The sequence below is a fragment of the Lissotriton helveticus genome, chromosome 3_1, assembly GCF_964261635.1.
Source record: "Lissotriton helveticus chromosome 3_1, aLisHel1.1, whole genome shotgun sequence".
Classification (NCBI taxonomy): Eukaryota; Metazoa; Chordata; class Amphibia; order Caudata; family Salamandridae; genus Lissotriton; species Lissotriton helveticus.
The window spans coordinates 1,861,749,782-1,861,767,313 of record NC_136061.1 but is presented as its reverse complement, the minus strand read 5'-3'; the positions used below and the strand labels follow the sequence as shown (position 1 = coordinate 1,861,767,313).

At 43.1% G+C, this 17,532-nt stretch overlaps 1 protein-coding gene across 4 annotated transcripts in view; it reads right to left on the bottom strand.

The window, feature by feature from the left end:
• The window catches only part of CDHR5 (cadherin related family member 5), a 392,579-nt gene that overhangs the window by 211,878 nt on the left and 163,169 nt on the right, over nt 1-17,532 (bottom strand). For all 4 annotated transcript variants that reach the window (XM_078682818.1, XM_078682819.1, XM_078682820.1 and 1 more), the window contains exon 5: nt 6,820-6,909. In XM_078682818.1, coding sequence (XP_078538944.1) covers nt 6,820-6,909 — 90 coding nt within the window. The remainder of the gene's footprint in view (nt 1-6,819; nt 6,910-17,532) is intronic.

The window sequence follows — 17,532 nt, the reverse complement described above, 5'->3', positions numbered from 1 at the left end:
TGTATTATGCCGCGAGCACAATTATTAATATTTTTATTTTTGCCTTATGTCTCAAAAAATGGTAGAGTTACCTCTATTTATGTTAACATGATGGAATGAATAAGTGTTAACAGACGTTCGTAAAAAACGTTCAAGGTGATATGGCGGAAGGAAATGTACTTCAATTGCGGGTTATCCAGTACAGGAACATTACGTGTTCTGCGGTATCTTCAGAGCAAAAGCACTTAATCTGCATATTGCCACAATAACAATGTTAATTTTTAGGGTAAGAGAAGTTGCCTTTTTTTTATTATGTCAACCAGGTGGGATGAATATTGACAGACGTTCTTAACAAAAGTTCAGGGTAATATGGCTTAAGTGATTTTACTGTGATTGTAGACTATCACGCTCTCATTTGGTAAATAGCGGTTGACTAGACTGAGGAATTGAACACTGGGGACAAAAAAAGGGGGGGTCAAGTGTGACCTAGATCCATACTGCAGAAAATCTTATGTCTAGTGACCAGTGGGTGTCAAGGGTCACTTGGCTTTCATCTGTTTATGTTGATGTGTAAGTGTATCGAACTGGCTATTGTCCCAAACAGTCTCAGCTTCTATGCAAATTGGTGCCAAGGTATATTATCATTTAATCCTGTCAGATGTGTCTGCAGGCGGTTCACCCATCTTTGCTCTTTTTCGAACAGTATTCTCTCGGCATTCGTGGTTTTGTCAGTGAGCATTTCCAATATTGTCCATCTCAAGTCTTCCACATTGTGGCCAACCTCGATGAAATGAGAGCATAATTTTGTGGTGTTTTTCTTTAACTTGATATTACTTTTATGTTCTCCAATTCTCGTTTTTATTTTTCTGCAAGTCATCCCTATATACTTTTTGTCACATGGGCACCATATCATATAGACTACGTGAGTGGAATTACAATTAGTATGTTGCCGTTGTGTCCAATTTAAAGATTCTGTAAGTTGTAGGGATTTTGACATTGTAGTAAGTTTGCATGCTATGCAGGTGCCACACGGATAATGGCCAGTGACCGGCATCAAGTTCGTATTTCTTGTTTGTACAGGTTTATTTTTCTTCACTGGTCTTGTGTGAACTAGCAGGTCCTTGACGTTTTTCGTCCGTTTTTTCGCAAATCTGGGTTTGGGCCAGCTGAATTTGCCTGTAGCGAGAATGCGCCAATTTTTATTGACCAATTTCTGTATTTCATATGTCGCAGGGCAGTATGTAGTGACGCACGTCACTAGAGCAGGAATAGGTTCTTTAGTGTGTGATTGAAGGAGACATTCTTGCGGCTGGTGTTTTGCTCTCATACGACACTTAGATATTGTTGCTGGTGTATAGTCCCTGTTTTTCAGTTTAAAACTCAGTTCTTGTGCTTGCCGTCTGTAATCACTTTCTGTGCTGCAATTTCTCTTTAGCCTCAAAAATTGACTATAAGGCAAGTTGTCCCGTAAAGGTTTCGGGTGATAGCTTTTGTAGGATAAGAGGCTGTTTTTTGCTGTGGGTTTAGTGTAGGTTTTTGTCTCCATCTTGCCTCCTTCAATAAAGATTGTTAAATGAAGGAAATCCAGTTGTTTATTGTTTGATGTGAATGTGAACTTCAGCCACTTATCTCTCCCATTGAGCCAGTCAATAAATAAGTCAAGGTCCTTATCAGTTTGCCAGATCATTAGGATGTCGTCTATATAGCGTTTCCAGTATAAAATACTGGAAACGAAAGGATTGATGTTATTGAGTACGAAATGACTCTCAAAATGGCTCACGTAAAGGCCCGCTACTGAAGGGGCAAATGCACTGCCCATGGAAGTTCCATGGCATTGCAAGAAAAGATCTCCATTATATTCAAAATAGTTTTCCATCATCGCTAGACGGCAGCACTCCAGCACAAAATATCTTGGGGTTTGGTGGGTCCAGTCCTCCATAAATAATAGGTCTTCCAGCATTTGTAAGGTTTCCTTTTGTGGGAGGCTAGTGTAGAGGGACTCTACATCTAGATCTACAAGTAGCATGGTATCAGAATCAAAGGTTTTTCCAGATAATTGGGTTAGGAGATCACGGGTGTCTTTTAAGTAGGTGGGAGTTTTTTGTACCAGTGGTTTTAAATATTCATCAGCAAATTTGGACAGTGGTTCTAATACAGAACCAATTCCCGAGACTATCGGACGTCCTGGTGGTGGAGATTTGTTCTTATGAGTCTTCGGGAGCCGATAAAAGAACGGTATTTGGGTTCTTTTGATGTTAAATAATCCGCTTCTTTCTTGGAAATCCAAGTATTCATTTCTGCTTCATGAATCATCATAGAAATGGTGTCTATATGATATGGTGCCTATGTGACAAAAAGTATATAGGGATGACTTGCAGAAAATAAAAACGAGAATTGGATAACATAAAAGTAATATCCAGTTAAAGAAAAACACCACAAAATTATGCTCCCATTTCATCGAGGTTGGCCACAATGTGGAAGACTTGAGATGGACAATACTGTAAATGCTCACTGACAAAACCACGAATGCCGAGAGAATACTGTTCGAAAAAGAGCAAAGATGGGTGAACCGTCTGCAGACACATCTGACAGGATTAAATGATAATATACCTTGGCACTAATTTGCATAGAAGCTGAGACTGTTTGGGACAATAGCCAGTTCGATACACTTACACATCAACATAATAACAGATGAAAGCCTGTTTGGGACAATAGTCAGTTCGATACACTTACACATCAACATAAACAGATGAAAGCCAAGTGACCCTTGACACCCACTGGTCACTAGACATAAGATTTTCTGCAGTATGGATCTAGGTCACACTTGACACCCCCCTTTTTTTGTCCCCAGTGTTCAATTCCTCAGTCTAGTCAACCGCTATTTACCAAATGAGAGCGTGATAGTCTACAATCACAGTAAAATCGCTTAAGCCATATTACCATGAACTTTTGTTAAGAACGTCTGTCAATATTCATCCCACCTGGTTGACATAATAAAAAAAGGCAACTTCTCTTACCCTAAAAATTAACATTGTTATTGTGGCAATATACAGATTAAGCGCTTTTGCTCTGAAGATACAACAGAACGCGTAATGTTCCTGTATTGGATAACCCGCAATTGAAGTACATTTCCTTCAGCCATATCACCTTGAACGTTTTTTACGAACGTCTAATAACACTTATTCATTCCATCATGTTAACATAAAAAGAGGTAACTCTACCATTTTTTGAGACATAAGGCAAAAATAAAAATATTAATAATTGTGTTCGCGGCAAAATACAGATAAAGCTTTCTTGCTTTGATAATATCTCTAATGAAGAAGTCCTCTTTCTATTATTACGTCTTAAATGGGAAGAGGAAGTGAGTCTCCGATGTCCAGGGGCAGAGCCAGCACTAGACACGGAGACTCCTCCTCGTGCGGGTAAGAATGGCGCCCTACGCGAGTGAACACTGTTTGTCTCCACTGAACGGTAAGACTAATGTCAATCTTATCTCAATTGTTCCATCTTTACCAGCTCAGGACCAGGGAGTCCTAATGCACCCTGTTGAAGCGCGAGGTTTCCAGAATCAAGGTAAACCTTTACGCGTTCCTTTCACCCGCGCTATCATCTTGACGGAGAGTAGAGAGTTAATAATGGTAAACGAGATTGCGCAATTTAGAGCGCTTAGCTTTTAATGCATGTTTTCAGCATATAATAACAACGCGGCTGCTATGCACTCCAGCCGTAATGACTCGAACAAACACGTAATACTTACTAGACATGTGATACTTTTTCTCTTTTTGTAACACGCTTGGATAATAACAAGCCGCCTCAATAGGATAGAGTTTTAACCTTTGGGTACAATATACAAAGATACTTTACACACGAGAATGTGACGAACCATTGCTTAACAAATAATAACAGTGGGGTATCAACAAACTTTATTAACAACTATTTGAACCAGCGTGCAATATTAGCCACACACTTAGTTATTTTTGATATACACAGAAGGCTGCCATGTAACCATCTGAACAGCACGGGTTATAACTATTGGGTACAGCATATCGAGACCTCCTTACTTTGCACACGAAAAGTACCCAGTAAGACAATGAGATCCGTGTGTCCATTTACAATGAACTTATTTTATGTCGAAGTGTAGCGCAGACTCTGGTGGCCTTTACTGGGACTACCCTTCTGAATATAGTGCAGAGTATAGGCACACTTAAAATATCTCGATTGGAGATATTAATACTATGCTGAATCTGCACCCCCAGATAAGTTTGTATTGTTTCTTTTGTTTTTACTTTATTTCCAGGAAACTGAAGCAAGCCAAAATAGAGTGTTTAAATTAACATTACTGAGTACTTCACAAGTTGTGTAAGTAATTGACATGTTGTTTGTGATTTTTTTGTTTTTCCTGACGAATGCTCCGTAGACCCGGCTGGGCGGAATGGAGCAGAAACATGTCGACTCTGTCAACTAAGTGTTATAAAGAGATCTAGTAACATGATCTCCAGTTATACCCACCCTTTTTTAATAACAAAACCTCACCATTTGTATTTACCTGTGGTGAAGTTTTGCTTTTAAGTCACTATTTTCTAACTCACTTTCACTTTCTCTCATGGGGGTGCCTTTTTATCTCTGGACACTACTACCTAGACCAGAGGTTGCCTCGGATTGAGGCAGGCATACAGCACCTATTTGGACAACCAATGATAATGCCGTAACGCATATGTGGGGTGGAAAAATTATATACAACGCACAATTTACATAGCGTTTATGAGGGTGATTCAATCCAACCTACGGTCGCGTAGTTACAAGTGTACATTCTCTCACTTGATTACTTAAGATAGTAAGAGAATGTGTCAGGGGAGCAGGAATTTATGGTGTTGATGTGAGGGATGCTGTTCGTGCTATGTTGTGGTCTTACAGCAATACACCTCACAGTGTGACAGACATTTCACCATTTATGGCTCTGAGAGAAAGACCCACACAAGATCTTTTGAGGGATAGCATGGTTTAACAGTTTATCGAGGGTGACATCCAGTGGTGGGTTTAATCCAGACGTTGGCAAGATCCAAAGCAATATTTGGAAAAGTCAGAAAAAGAGAAAAGAAAGGTATGGTGAGATTAAAGGAACCAACACATTGATTGAGAAGGGAGATTGGGTGCCTGTGAAGCTACCTTAATCCAGAGTTGTTAAAGGAAAAGTGAGGTTAGGTGTGCCTTGGCAGGCGAGGAGGTTGATAAAAATGGATGTGCTGTGAAACTTTTTAATGGACAATGGTGAAATGGTGCACGTTTGGTGAAAGTGAAGGGGCGTGAGTTTGCCCAGGCTAATCTGTAACAAATAGAACAACTTGTTTCACTAAGGAAACGTATATATAAGATACTTGGAAGATGCAGGGATATTATTCTCTTTTGAACACAGGATTGTTCTATTTTAGGCTATGCATTTGTGAAGATATTTTCACTCTTTGTAACACAAAAGCATTTTCTCTTAGGTAGATATGCTGTTATTTCCGTGCAGAATTCTCATGTTGGCATGTTCATATCCTATAAATTTGTTTTCTTTTATTTTTGATCCCTGTTGTTTCTTTCCCCCTTCGTTTTTTTTGTTATAACCCTGTTGAAATAGGTTGGAAAAAGGGTGATGTGTTGTATCTTGGGATTCAGGTTCTGGGGTTGTGTTCTCTGGCTCATGCCACTTGTGTTCTTGTGGAATGTGTAATGTTGGGTTGTACATTCTGTGGAGAGAAAGAGGAGAATGGTCGAGAGACGATGCGGCAGTTATTTGGTATCTTGGGACCGCTCCCTGTATTTGTCCTGTTGTATTCTTCAAGTAAATACATCGTTCAATCCATCTGTGCTGGGAAACTTACTTACGTTCAACAGTATGGCTTTATGAAAACCTATGTTGTAAAATGAAACATCAGGTCGGCTGTTTGCATCCTACTATTATCCTAGTTAACTGCAGAACTTAAATAACAATGTTTCCCTCTATGCACTGAGCCAGGTAGCTAAACCTAAGCTGATATCCATTACTAAAAACTCAGATTGCAAATAGCACATCCTATTATGGGACAAGTGCATTTCCCTTGTTTGAATTCCAAAAGCAACAACTCACATTTAGGCCTGCGTACTATGACATGAGACATTACACTGAATGAGGCAGACGCAATTATTGATAAAAGCAATCATGACAAAAGCAGACAGCACATTGATAAGGAGGCTGAAAGCAGTGCTTCATTTTTGCTGGTCTTCAGCACCGGCCTTTATTATTATTTTTTTTTAAATGTTTGCGCCTCAAGAGTGTTTAGCAATTCAATGTATTACAAAATAATAAAACCTCACTCCCAGGCCATCCCAACAATTGAGGTCCAACTTGTTTAAGGGTGATGTTTAGTGGGTAAGGCTGGTGCTGCCATTCGCACCAGTGGCAGCAGCTGTGGGCGGTGCTGGCTGCATTAGAATACCATGGGTCCTGGCACTTTTATTAATTAAATGTAGCACTGGCTGATAGCAGTGACACATGTTGAAATAGGAGTAATCAAGCAAGGCATTATTTATAGAGCCAACCAGGGCACTGTGTGGGTATATAGAATGCTCCTCTCGATAGATTTTTCTGCATCTCAGATGCACCTTAGTGGGCAGCTTTAGAGAACCAGTTCCGCGCAGAAATCACACCACAATACTGCAATAAACTACTGCTAACATATGATAACACACGAACAGACATTAATCATCTAGGCCACACGTAAAAAAGCCAGCGACATTTTCTGTTGAAAGGACGGACAAATATCTCCCTTGCATACTTGTAAGTAGGTACAAGAATTGTTAACTCAAAATGAGACTTACTGAGGTGGTTGCCACCAACTCATAATATATTGTGTCGCGGTCGGCATCTGTGGCAGTCAGGGATCCTATGGAAGTGCCCACTGGTAAGTCCTGCAAAAACACAGAATGTATTATCACTGCTTACGAAATAACCACAGGTAAACAATTAAGAAGAGTAGACGTAAAACTGCAACAGGATTCCATGATTGAGGACGCCACTGAATGTTGCACTATCCTCGGTTGATAGGAGATGGAATGTAAAGGAACTTTAATTCGACTTTCAGGCCTCAATTACGAATTTGTCGTAATTTTGTGATTACTTATCGCAGCAGATACATTAAAATATCAAGGGTTTGTTATTTATGGGATGTGGGAAACATAACAACAATTAAGAGGTTTGTCCTGAAAATGGGGAACAACATGTAGGTTTTAGTGCTTACCGAACTAAAATTCGCATATCCAAGTGCTTACTGGGCACTTTTTACCCAGTAAATTTCGGTAGGTTTGATCTGCCAAAATTTATCAGATGAGAAACCCCTCATGTCCATAATTCCAGTACCGTGCAAAAAGCAGTTTGCATGGGTGTTGGAATTTTACAAGGCACTCCTAAGCACCACCTTAGTCAGCATTTCCCAGGGAAAACACAATATTTTTATTTAAAACTTAAAGAGAAAAAGGAAAGATGAACATACCTGGAACAAGAGTTTTTCCAGCTTGAAGCTATTCTTGATTTGTATTGTGTGCATTATTCTGCCACAGTGGAGGCTGCCAATCAGACGCGGCCAGTGCAGGTAAGAGTAATGGAGTATGAGGGTGGGATGGGGGGGTTTCGACAAACAACAATGAGGGAAACTTGCATTTACAAAAAAAGAAACCATGATTTTCTTTCATTTACATTTCCCTCGTCATCGCATTTCGAATTCCCCCTACCGCTCTTACCTACACGGGCTGCGCCTGCTGGCAATACATAAATATGGGGCGGGGGGGGGAGTGATGTGCTCTACTCACCACAAATGATGCTCCTTCCCGGTGCTGCACTGCTCTCCCAGTCTAAGGTGATGTCCACAAGCAGGAAAGGGTAGGACTTCCCTTCTAGCCCAGTGGAACACAAATCCTGACTAATCCTGAAGCTGCTCTCAGCTGAGAGCAGCTCCAGGATTGGTGGGAGCACACACATAATTTATGCATATGGTATGCGAATCCAGGAATGATTATACACAGCATAAGGACAATAGTTTTGCAGCTTGAAACTATTATGGATTCACTGTAGCCCATTCACCTTCAGAAGGAATGCAGTAGTTTTTCCCCTGCTGTGGTGACCTGTGTTTTGTAATGAGTACTTTTACTTCTTCTGGACCTTTATCTTTTTGTCTAGTCGTACTCGTGACGGGATATGCTTGCATAGATTATGTAGTGGCATTAAGGTTTTTCAGGAGGTTGGGTAAGTGTATTTGTGTTTGCAGAAATGTGTTTCAAAACTTCTGGCCCAATTGTGCCACCTGGTTATCCACACAATAATGCTTTGCCAACATGTGGCTAGATAACCATGTATGGAATCAAGCATGGTGGCCAACTGAGGCAGGCAACTGCCCCTCTCTGTCAACTAAGGCGAGGAATCTGGGAGTGATATACGACAACCTTTTAAACTTTGCAGGACAGATCAATCGCCTGATGTCCTCCTGTTTTTTTCTATTGAAGATCTTATGTAAGATCCTGCCTTTCATCCCATAGGATCTTAGGAAAACGGTAATAGGTGCATTAATCCTCTCTAAAATAGACTACGGCAATGCGCTGTTCTTGGTCATTGACAAGTATCAGATGGCTAAATTGCAGTCAGTGCAGAATGCCGCAGCTCGACTATTACTAAATATTCCCAAATATCATTCCATCTCCGCTAGCATCAGGGAGTTCCACTGGCTTCCGATCCAACAGCGTGTACAATTTAAGTCACTCTGCCTAGTACACAAGGCACTCTATAGCGAGGGAGCCATGGATATGCAGAAACTGTTTCTGTGGTATTCCCTGTGAAGGAATCTCAAATCAGCCAACACTGGCCTAGTTCAGGTCCCCGTAGTCCACAAAGCCAGATGGGGAGGGAAAAGCCTATCTCAGCGAGCTGCCAAACTCTGGAACAAGCTGCCAACTAATAACAGGCTGCAGCCGAACATGATTAAGATTTGGCTATTTCCCACAAAACAAGCTCCGTCGCTGTGCCAGGAAAATATATGTCATGCTCTCTCTAGCGCCAAGACGCCGCATCATTTGTGCACTTTATAAACATTTTACTTACTTACTTACTTGCGACTATGCATAAGACACTAATGGAGACATTCACTTCATAGTGGAAGGGCCTTGGCAAAGGTTGATCTGTCACATTTCTGTTGTTTATTTCTGTATTTTGGTGCAAAATTGATGCTAATCAATCAATTAATCAATCAGAACTGTAGAGCGCAGCTGATCACCTGAGAGGGTATCCAGGCACTTCCTGTGGGTCTCAGTCAAAGAGTTAGGTCTTGAGCCCCTTCCTGAAGTGAGTCAGAGAGGGTGCAGTGAGGAGTGGAGGGTGTTCCAGGCTTTGACAGCTGCGTATGCTAGGGGTCTGTGCGAGGGCAAGGTGTGCGGAGTGGAGGTTCTTGATGTGTTGGTGGAAGTACAGGCAGTGGTTCATGTAGGTGGGTCCTAGGTAATGGAGGGCTTAGTAGGCGTGGATCAGGATCTAGAAGTGGCATCTCTTCTGAACCGGGAGCCAGTGGAGGTCTTTCAGGTGCTTGGTGAGTGGGTTCTTTTGGGCAGGTTGAGAGTGAGTCTGGCAGCTGTGTTTTAGATTGTCTGAAGTCTTTGCATGAGTTTGGTGGTGGTGCCACCATAGAGTGCATTGTCGTGATCCGGTCAGCTCGTGATGAGTGCCTGGGTCATCATCTTGATGGGGATCCACTTGAAAATGTTACCAAGCACTTGGAGCATTTGAAAGCAGGCTGAGATAGTGTTGACCTGACGTCTCATGGTGAGTTCACTGACGAGGATGATGCCGTGGGTGCGGGCATGGTCTTTCGATGTGGGGGCGAGTTTGAGTTCCGCTGGAACTGATACAGAGTCCGGTTTGTCTGCCGAAGATCAGAACTTCAGTTTTGTCCATGTTGAGCTTCCGGCAGATGTCCTTCATCCAGGATAAGATGTTCTTCATGCAGTTGTGGAAGTTGGTCTTCGCTGATGTGCGTCGGCTAAGAGTTGGAGGATGAGCTGAATGTAATTGGCGAAGGAGATTATGTTGATGTTGTGTGATAAGCGGATGTCTGCGAGTGGAGACATGTAAATGTTAAAGACTGTTGGGTTGAGGGATGAACCTTGTGGGATGCCGCAAATGGTGTGCTTGGCTTGTGATGTGAAGGGAGGGTGGACTCTCTGGGTGCGTCCCAAGTGAAAGGATGCCATCCATCTGAGTGCATCATCTGTGATACCAGTCTGGCGTAGGCGGTTGATAAGTGTGTGGTGGAAGAAGGTGTCAGAGGATGCGGAGAGGTCAAGAAGGATCAGAATGGCTGAGTTTCCTCTTTCGAGGATGGTATGGATGTCATCTGTTGTGGCGATCAGGGCGGTCTCTGTGCAGTGGTTGGCTCTAAAACCTGACTGGGAAGGGTCCAGAAGGTTGTTTCTTTCTAGGTGTTAAGTGAGTTGAATGTTGTTGACCTTCTCCAGGACTTTGGCGGGGAAAGGGAGCAGTGAGATGGGGATCTGGAGATCGCTGGGGTCTGACCTCTGAGTGCTTGCATGCATCAGGAAATGTGACAGTGGCTATCGAGGCATTGACAATGGTGGTGAGTTGATGGCTGCTCTAGTCCCATCTGAGGTTGGAAAGTTGGTGGGGGCAGGGGTCAGTGGGTGCTCCTGAGGTGATCGAGTTCATAAGAGTGGTTGTGTTTGGTGTGCCGTGTTGTTCCCATGTGGTGAGCGGGTGGTCAGAGGTAGTGGTTGATGAGAAGGATGGAGGGTTGGGGATCAAAGTTTTTGTAGATGGTAACTATCTTGGGTGCTACAGAGTTTCTGTGAGGTGCGTATGAAGTTTTCTGTGGCTAACGGGCAGGTGAACTCTCTGACAATGGTGAAGAGTTCCTTGGCTTGCTTGGCACTGGTCTTGATCCCATGGGTCAGAGCTTTCTTTTTAGGGCTTTGATCTGGTGGTAGTAGTTGCTGAGGGCTGATTTTAAATTGGCTTAGTTGGTGTGGTTCATGCTGATGTGCCATCTTCTTTCAAGTTTTTTTCACCTGCATTTAGATATCCTGTTTGGACCGGTTGGGGTGACTTGCCGGTGCAGGTTGAACGTCTGTATTGTTTGATCCACGTTGGCGGTGTCTTTGGGCTTTGAGGTGCTGGATGCATCGGTCCATTGTTGCTAAGTGACCTTGGACTAGCTGTGAAAGGGGTAGATGTGGTGTTTTTGAGGTGGTGCGGGCGTGTCTAGCAATGGTGAAATGTACAATGGAGTAATCCAACCAGGTGAGTTCTGAGGTGGGACTGTATCTGATTCCGTTGCTGGATGTGAAGATGGGGTGCAGCATGTGTCCTGCTTTGAGTGTGGGGTCAGTTAACAGCTGCATGAGTCTGTGTTGTCCAGTCTTTCCAGGAGGTTGGTGTAGTTGGTGTCAGTGGGGTTGTCTTGCTAGAAGTTGAGGTCTCACAAGAAGACATAGTGTTCGGATTCAATGGCAAGCGGGGTGATGAATTCCATGATGGTGTCGCTGAGGGCGGTCCGTGGTCCTGGCAGTTTGTACTTGAGGGTGCCTCTGATGGTGGCATTATAGTCAGTGCAGAGCTGGAAATTCATGTGTTCCAAGATTGGCATGGTTTAGTCGTCAGAGATTGTGCAGGTGATTGATTCCTTGTGAACAATGGCAATGCCGCCTCCGTTGGTGTATTTGCGATGTTTCACATTGTAGCGATGGCTGTTGCTGTGGCAATGTCTGGGGCCGATGCGGGTGTGAGCCAGGTCTCTGTGATGAAGGCCATGTCAGGGTTGAGGGAGGATATGATGTCCCAGACTTTGGTGGCGTGTTGGCAGAGAGATCTGGCATTGATCAGGAGGCAGCTGAGATATTCCAAGGGAGACTTCGTCTCCGGAGCTGGCATGGCATTGGCGGGCACAGGTGTGGGGGTGAAATGCCAGTGGAGGCAGGTGAAAGGACCCTCTGTGGATTGCTGTGATACAGAGCAACAGCTGTTGTTGTTTCTTGGGTCCAGGGCCAGAAGGTCCACGGCAGAGTACCTGTGGGAGTACAGAGGGCCAGAGTTCCTGCCGCTGGGCACGGGCGGGTGCAGAAGAGCTTGCCTTTGACGTGCCTGTGTGCCCACTTAGTGCGACTGCCCACGGGCCTCCATAAGTAGTCCTGGGAGGTGTGAGGGGCTGGATGGGAGGTGGGAAGGTGGTGAACAGGGAAACAGCGGGAGTGGGACAAGCAGCTGGAAATTGGCACAGTTTCTGGGCAAGCAAGTGCCCAAATGAAATTAAAGTGCAAAAGGCCAATTACAGAATAAATACCAGAACAACTAAAGTGACAAGTAAACCAAAAAATACAAGAAACTACGATTGAATTTAAGTTTGTAAACAGATACACATGAAAGATATGGGTGAGAGAGCCAGCAAGGGGTCAGTTGACCTAAGGAGAGCAGGTGGAACCGGTGGCTTCGGACTGCGAGCAAGGCAGGTGACCAACAGAGCTAGAAAGTGGTAGCGGAGGGAGCGGTGCAAGACTAGGGGTCAAGGGCTACTGAATTGAGCTGTGCAGCGACCTCCAAAAGTAGTCCTGGAGGTGGGAGGGGCTGCCAGGGAGGCAGGAGTGCAGCAGTTAGGGAAATGGCAGGAGCGGGAAAAGCATCAGAAAAATAGTGCAATTACTGGGCGAGCAAGTGCCCAAGTGAAATTGAAGTCCAAAAGGCCAATAACAGAATAAATACCAGAACATCTAAAGTGACAAGTAAATCAAAAAATACCAAAAACTACAATTAGAATTTAGGTTAGTGCACAGATGCACCTAAACAACATGGACGAGAGAACCAGTGAATGGTCACCTGAGGAGAGCAGGCTGGAACTGGTTGCTTAGGGACAGCGAGCGAGGCATCAGACTTATGGAGCTAGACAGCAGCAGTGGGGGTGTGGCGTAAGACCAGGGGTCAAGGGCTGATGAAATGAAACCTTTGTCCAGACAGTGTTAACTTGTATAAACGACAAAGTAATGAAGTAATACTATCACAAAATGTGCACATTATCCTTAGGCTTTCCTGTTTTCAGTTTCTATTTTTGGTAAATTCTGGTGTTTTTTTTTCAGTGTTTTCAAGTGATTTCAATACCTTAAAAGAACAGTGGTTATCAGTGGTTACACATTTTTAAGCCATTAAAAACAACAGAAACAGTGTTTTTCCGGTGTTTATGGAACGTTTTCTTTTATTATTATTGCTTGCTTTCTGCACTGACAGTGCATGGTCTATAGACCGTATATGTACAGTGTATATGAGGTCAGAATACATTTTTGCAAATCAAACTTATTGTAGTACACCATACAATACTTCTTCAGTTAGTCTTTCGTCATGTGTGCTCCCTCTTTCCTTCCCATGTAAACTTGTTTCTGTGAAAAGGCCTTCTCAACATTGGCACTTGAGACAGGCAATGCCACAACAGCCAGTACACAATTTGCTAACTCTGGGCACTGACATAGCTTTCCACCACAACACTGGTGCACTTGAAGATTGCGATTCTCTGGGCAGGTTCTGCAACATTTGCATTGAACTGTGTGCTTATGCCCTCAGAGTTACTGAAGCGGTCAGAAATGAAGCAGCACTTTTGAAACTACGGAGAAGATTCCCCTTTATGGAAGGAATCTAAAACTTGTACAGAGTACCACAATGAGCTTTTATTGACTTCAAATGCCATGGCTGGTAAAGGGACATTTCTATGCATCATTGCAAGCCATTTCTCATACATTGTAAAATAAAAGTTCCTGAATTGCCCTTCAACATTGCTTTGCTTACCAAGTGGCAAGCACTCTAACATGGAACATTTTGCAGTGTCAGTCACTAAACGTGTTGCCTAGCTTACTCTCAAGGTGATATTTCACATATACACCAATTATGCTGAACACTTGACAAACAAGGGTGTTTTCAAACTCTAGTTTTTTGATTATGTCCACTACAGCAGCTATGTTTTCCTATAAATATCTAAGAATGCAGTAGAGTGTACTTTTTTTTACATTACTATCAGTATGCGACCAAAGAGCCTCACATTTCTTGCCTTTGACATCATCACTCATCCAAAATTCTGTAATCGGTTGGCACATGGATAATAAAGCAATCACACCCTCCAGGACTGATAATCACCAGCTAATGACATATTTGGGATGACTCTTTATTTGATGCCACGGAAAGCACACAATGAAAAATATTTGCGTTTTAGTTCCAACGCATAACAAAACAGTGCACCAGAATGGACTGAAAGTCAATAGCATTCGTCATACACTATAGAGATTGTAAAGATGCTTCCAGTATGCCATCGAGCAAGTGGCAAGGATCTCTGACAGGGAAGCACTTCAGCTCAGGTATCGATTTTGACAGGTCATCACACAACTTTTCCATATACGTAGCTGAATCACTGCAAATATAAACAATATCACTCCAATCATTGTTGAACTTAGAAAGAACCTTTTTGCAGCAGCATTCCAAGTGACACTGCGTTCCATGTTTTCCAAAAGTCTGGTGTAATGTTTTCACTACTATGCCAGATGCTTGGTGATAGCACTCTTCTCACATATACTTGTCAATATACCTTGCATTGAATGTTTAAAGTCTGAGGTGTTGGCAATTCACCTGCTATCAATACTGAATCACTAGAAATTGGGAGCTGATGCATCAAGGGTTTTTACTCATTATTTGTGGGTAAATGTGATGCCACATATTGAGATAGATTCTTATGAAACCAGCCATTTTATGTATCAGTGAAAGAATCAAATGCAGCCAAAATATCAAAATATGATTTTGATATTTCCTGATTCTCTACAGTTTATTAAATAATTAAACAAGACCTAAAACATTCTTCTAAACCCTGCATCTTTAGACCAAAGACTACGAAACTGAAAAAGCAAAAGGAAGAAGAAACTACATTTTAGTGACATCCCTAAACAACAAAACCTAAGCAGACTAATGTTAGCCCAGTCTTTCTTGCTGCTAGCTGTATAACAAAGTAACATTGTATTAGTCCCTTCAGGAAGAAAAATAATTACTCTTTCACTCTCCTTTTCCTTTCTTTGAATGGCATTTAGTTTGTGGTTCTGCAGGTGTTTTTTCAGCGTTTATATGTTTACACTGGTGAGGTTTATTTCCCTTTTGGTGGTTTTTATCAGTTATTATAGGTTTAAACCTAAAACCGGATAGCCTAATTATACTACATAATTAGTCTTTTCTCTTTCTGCATAATTTAGTCAACTGTGCCACATAATTTGCCCCCCGCTGCATAATCACAGTGGCCCTGTCTAAGGCATAATGAACAAATAGCACTCAGCCATATCCAAACAAACCTCCCCAGTCTCTGCCTAGACACATTCTGTTATTCCAAGCAAGCATTGACAAAGCCAATGGGGCTGACTTGCACTGTCATTTATCAGCTACACTTATTGGCTTTACCAATGCTTATGAATGGGGTAGCATGAAGGGTCTCACAGGGAGTATGTAGGTAGTGGGTGATGCATGGCAGGATAGGGAGGAGTAAGGAAGGATGCATGATGGGTCCCTTAAAGTGCCAGTAGGTGGTAAGAGCAAACTGATTAGATAGGGAAGAACAGAGGGGGCAGTAACTGAGTAGCTTGATGGGATAGAGCAGAGTAGTGGGAGCACCATAAAGTAGCCAGTTGAGCATGCAAAGATGGTAACAACAACCTGCTGGCATGGGGAGACACAGCAGCCCATTGTGCATTTATGGACTGCAATAGCAGTGGGGGCAATATGATAAAGCGTGTCAGGTGCTTGTAGGTGGTGAGAGCAGCTTGACAGGATATGGAGGAACAATGGGGTATCACCAAGAAACACCCAACGTGTGCAAAGATGGTGAGAATGGCCCAAAAAGGATAAGGGGAAGCAGCAAAGGTAAGTATGAAGGGTCCAGCCAGGACCACAAAGATGTTGAAAATGGCTTGGCAGGACTGGAAGAAACCTTGGGGCACCATAATCAAGACTTTCAGGCTCTCATAGGTCATAAATGTGGCCTAGTGTGATAAGAAGGAGCAGCAAAATATGGACCACCTTCTGGTTGAAATGCAAAATACACTAAAAACATGACTACTTTCTGTTAGACCTGGCATCCTTGCCGTAATTTCCCCAGACTTTTTGCTTTCTGACCTCCTGTTTTGCTGACTTCATTTTTGCTGGCTTTAGGAATCTGAGCGCTTTACCACTGCTGACCAGTGATAAAGAGCAGGTGCTCTTTTCCTAAAGCAAGGTAGCATTGGCTTATCCACAACTGGCATATTTAATGTACTTATAAGTCCCCAGTAAAGTTCACTACATGTGGGCAGGGCCAGTACATTTAAATGCTACTACTTGGCCTGCAGCACTGATTGTGCCACCTACTTCAGCAGCCTTTTAAAATATGTCTCAGGTCTGCCATTTCACCCCTAAGGTAAGCCATTGACAGCCCGAAGTACCAGGGGCAGTGTATTCAAAATGTTGGACATGTACATTTAGATTTTTTATGTCCAGGTAGTGAAAACTTTCAACTTCGTTTTTCACTACTGCAAGTCCTATCGTGCCCGCAGGTTAACTTTGGGATTACCGTATTACATTTTATAAGTGTCATTCCCAATTGGGACAAGATGCAAATTTCAAGTTTGTTGTATCTGGACTCACAATTTAAAATCACAACTCATAGTGAAGTTGGATTTAAAATTCTATGGGGTAGATTTACAATAACTGGCACATCCCTGAATATTAGCAGGGATGCGCCAGTTATTTTGTGTGAGGTTAAAAATCTCCAATGCGGCGCACCGTGGTGCAAGGATAGACAGATGTGTGATGCATCTGTCGGCGTAAAGGTGACGCAGTGCTGGAGCATTTTGCAAGCGCAAAGCGACTCCAGCACTGCTCAGAGGCGGCCTGTACTTGCTGTGCTGTGTCACTCCTTACGACTGCTACAAGCAGGTGTAAGGTTTTGACGCAGCAGGGTCGTAAAAGTGACTCAGTGAAATCTTATAGATTTCACTGCGTCACTTTTACCAGGCTTCCTTGCGACAGAACGTCCACCCTCCATACATTATACGTGACGCAGGTATAATGTAGCGCAGGGCTTTACAACGTGATGAATCTCCCTAGATGTGTCACATTGTAAATCTGCCCCGAAGTCTGAGCTGCCTTCTCCCTTGTAATGAGTCTAGAGGCTGAGCAGGAAGGGCTGGGACCTTGTGCAATTCAAAGGCTTCTATTTGAAGACTCCCCAATTTTAAAGGCACATCTAGGTATAAGTACTGGACCCCTGATACCAGCAATTCAGTTCGCTCCAGACCTGAAGACACTCTGCCAGTAAGAAGCACGGCTGTGCTTCTGAATGGGCTGACACTCTGCTGGACTCTGCTGGATTAGATGGACTCCTGCTCTGCTGTGTCTGCTCTGCTGCCTGCAGCCCCTTGCCTGGTGGTGAGAAAGACTGTCCCAGAATCTTTACATCCCCGGAACCAAGTGACTCCAAAGGCTTGCTGGCTTTC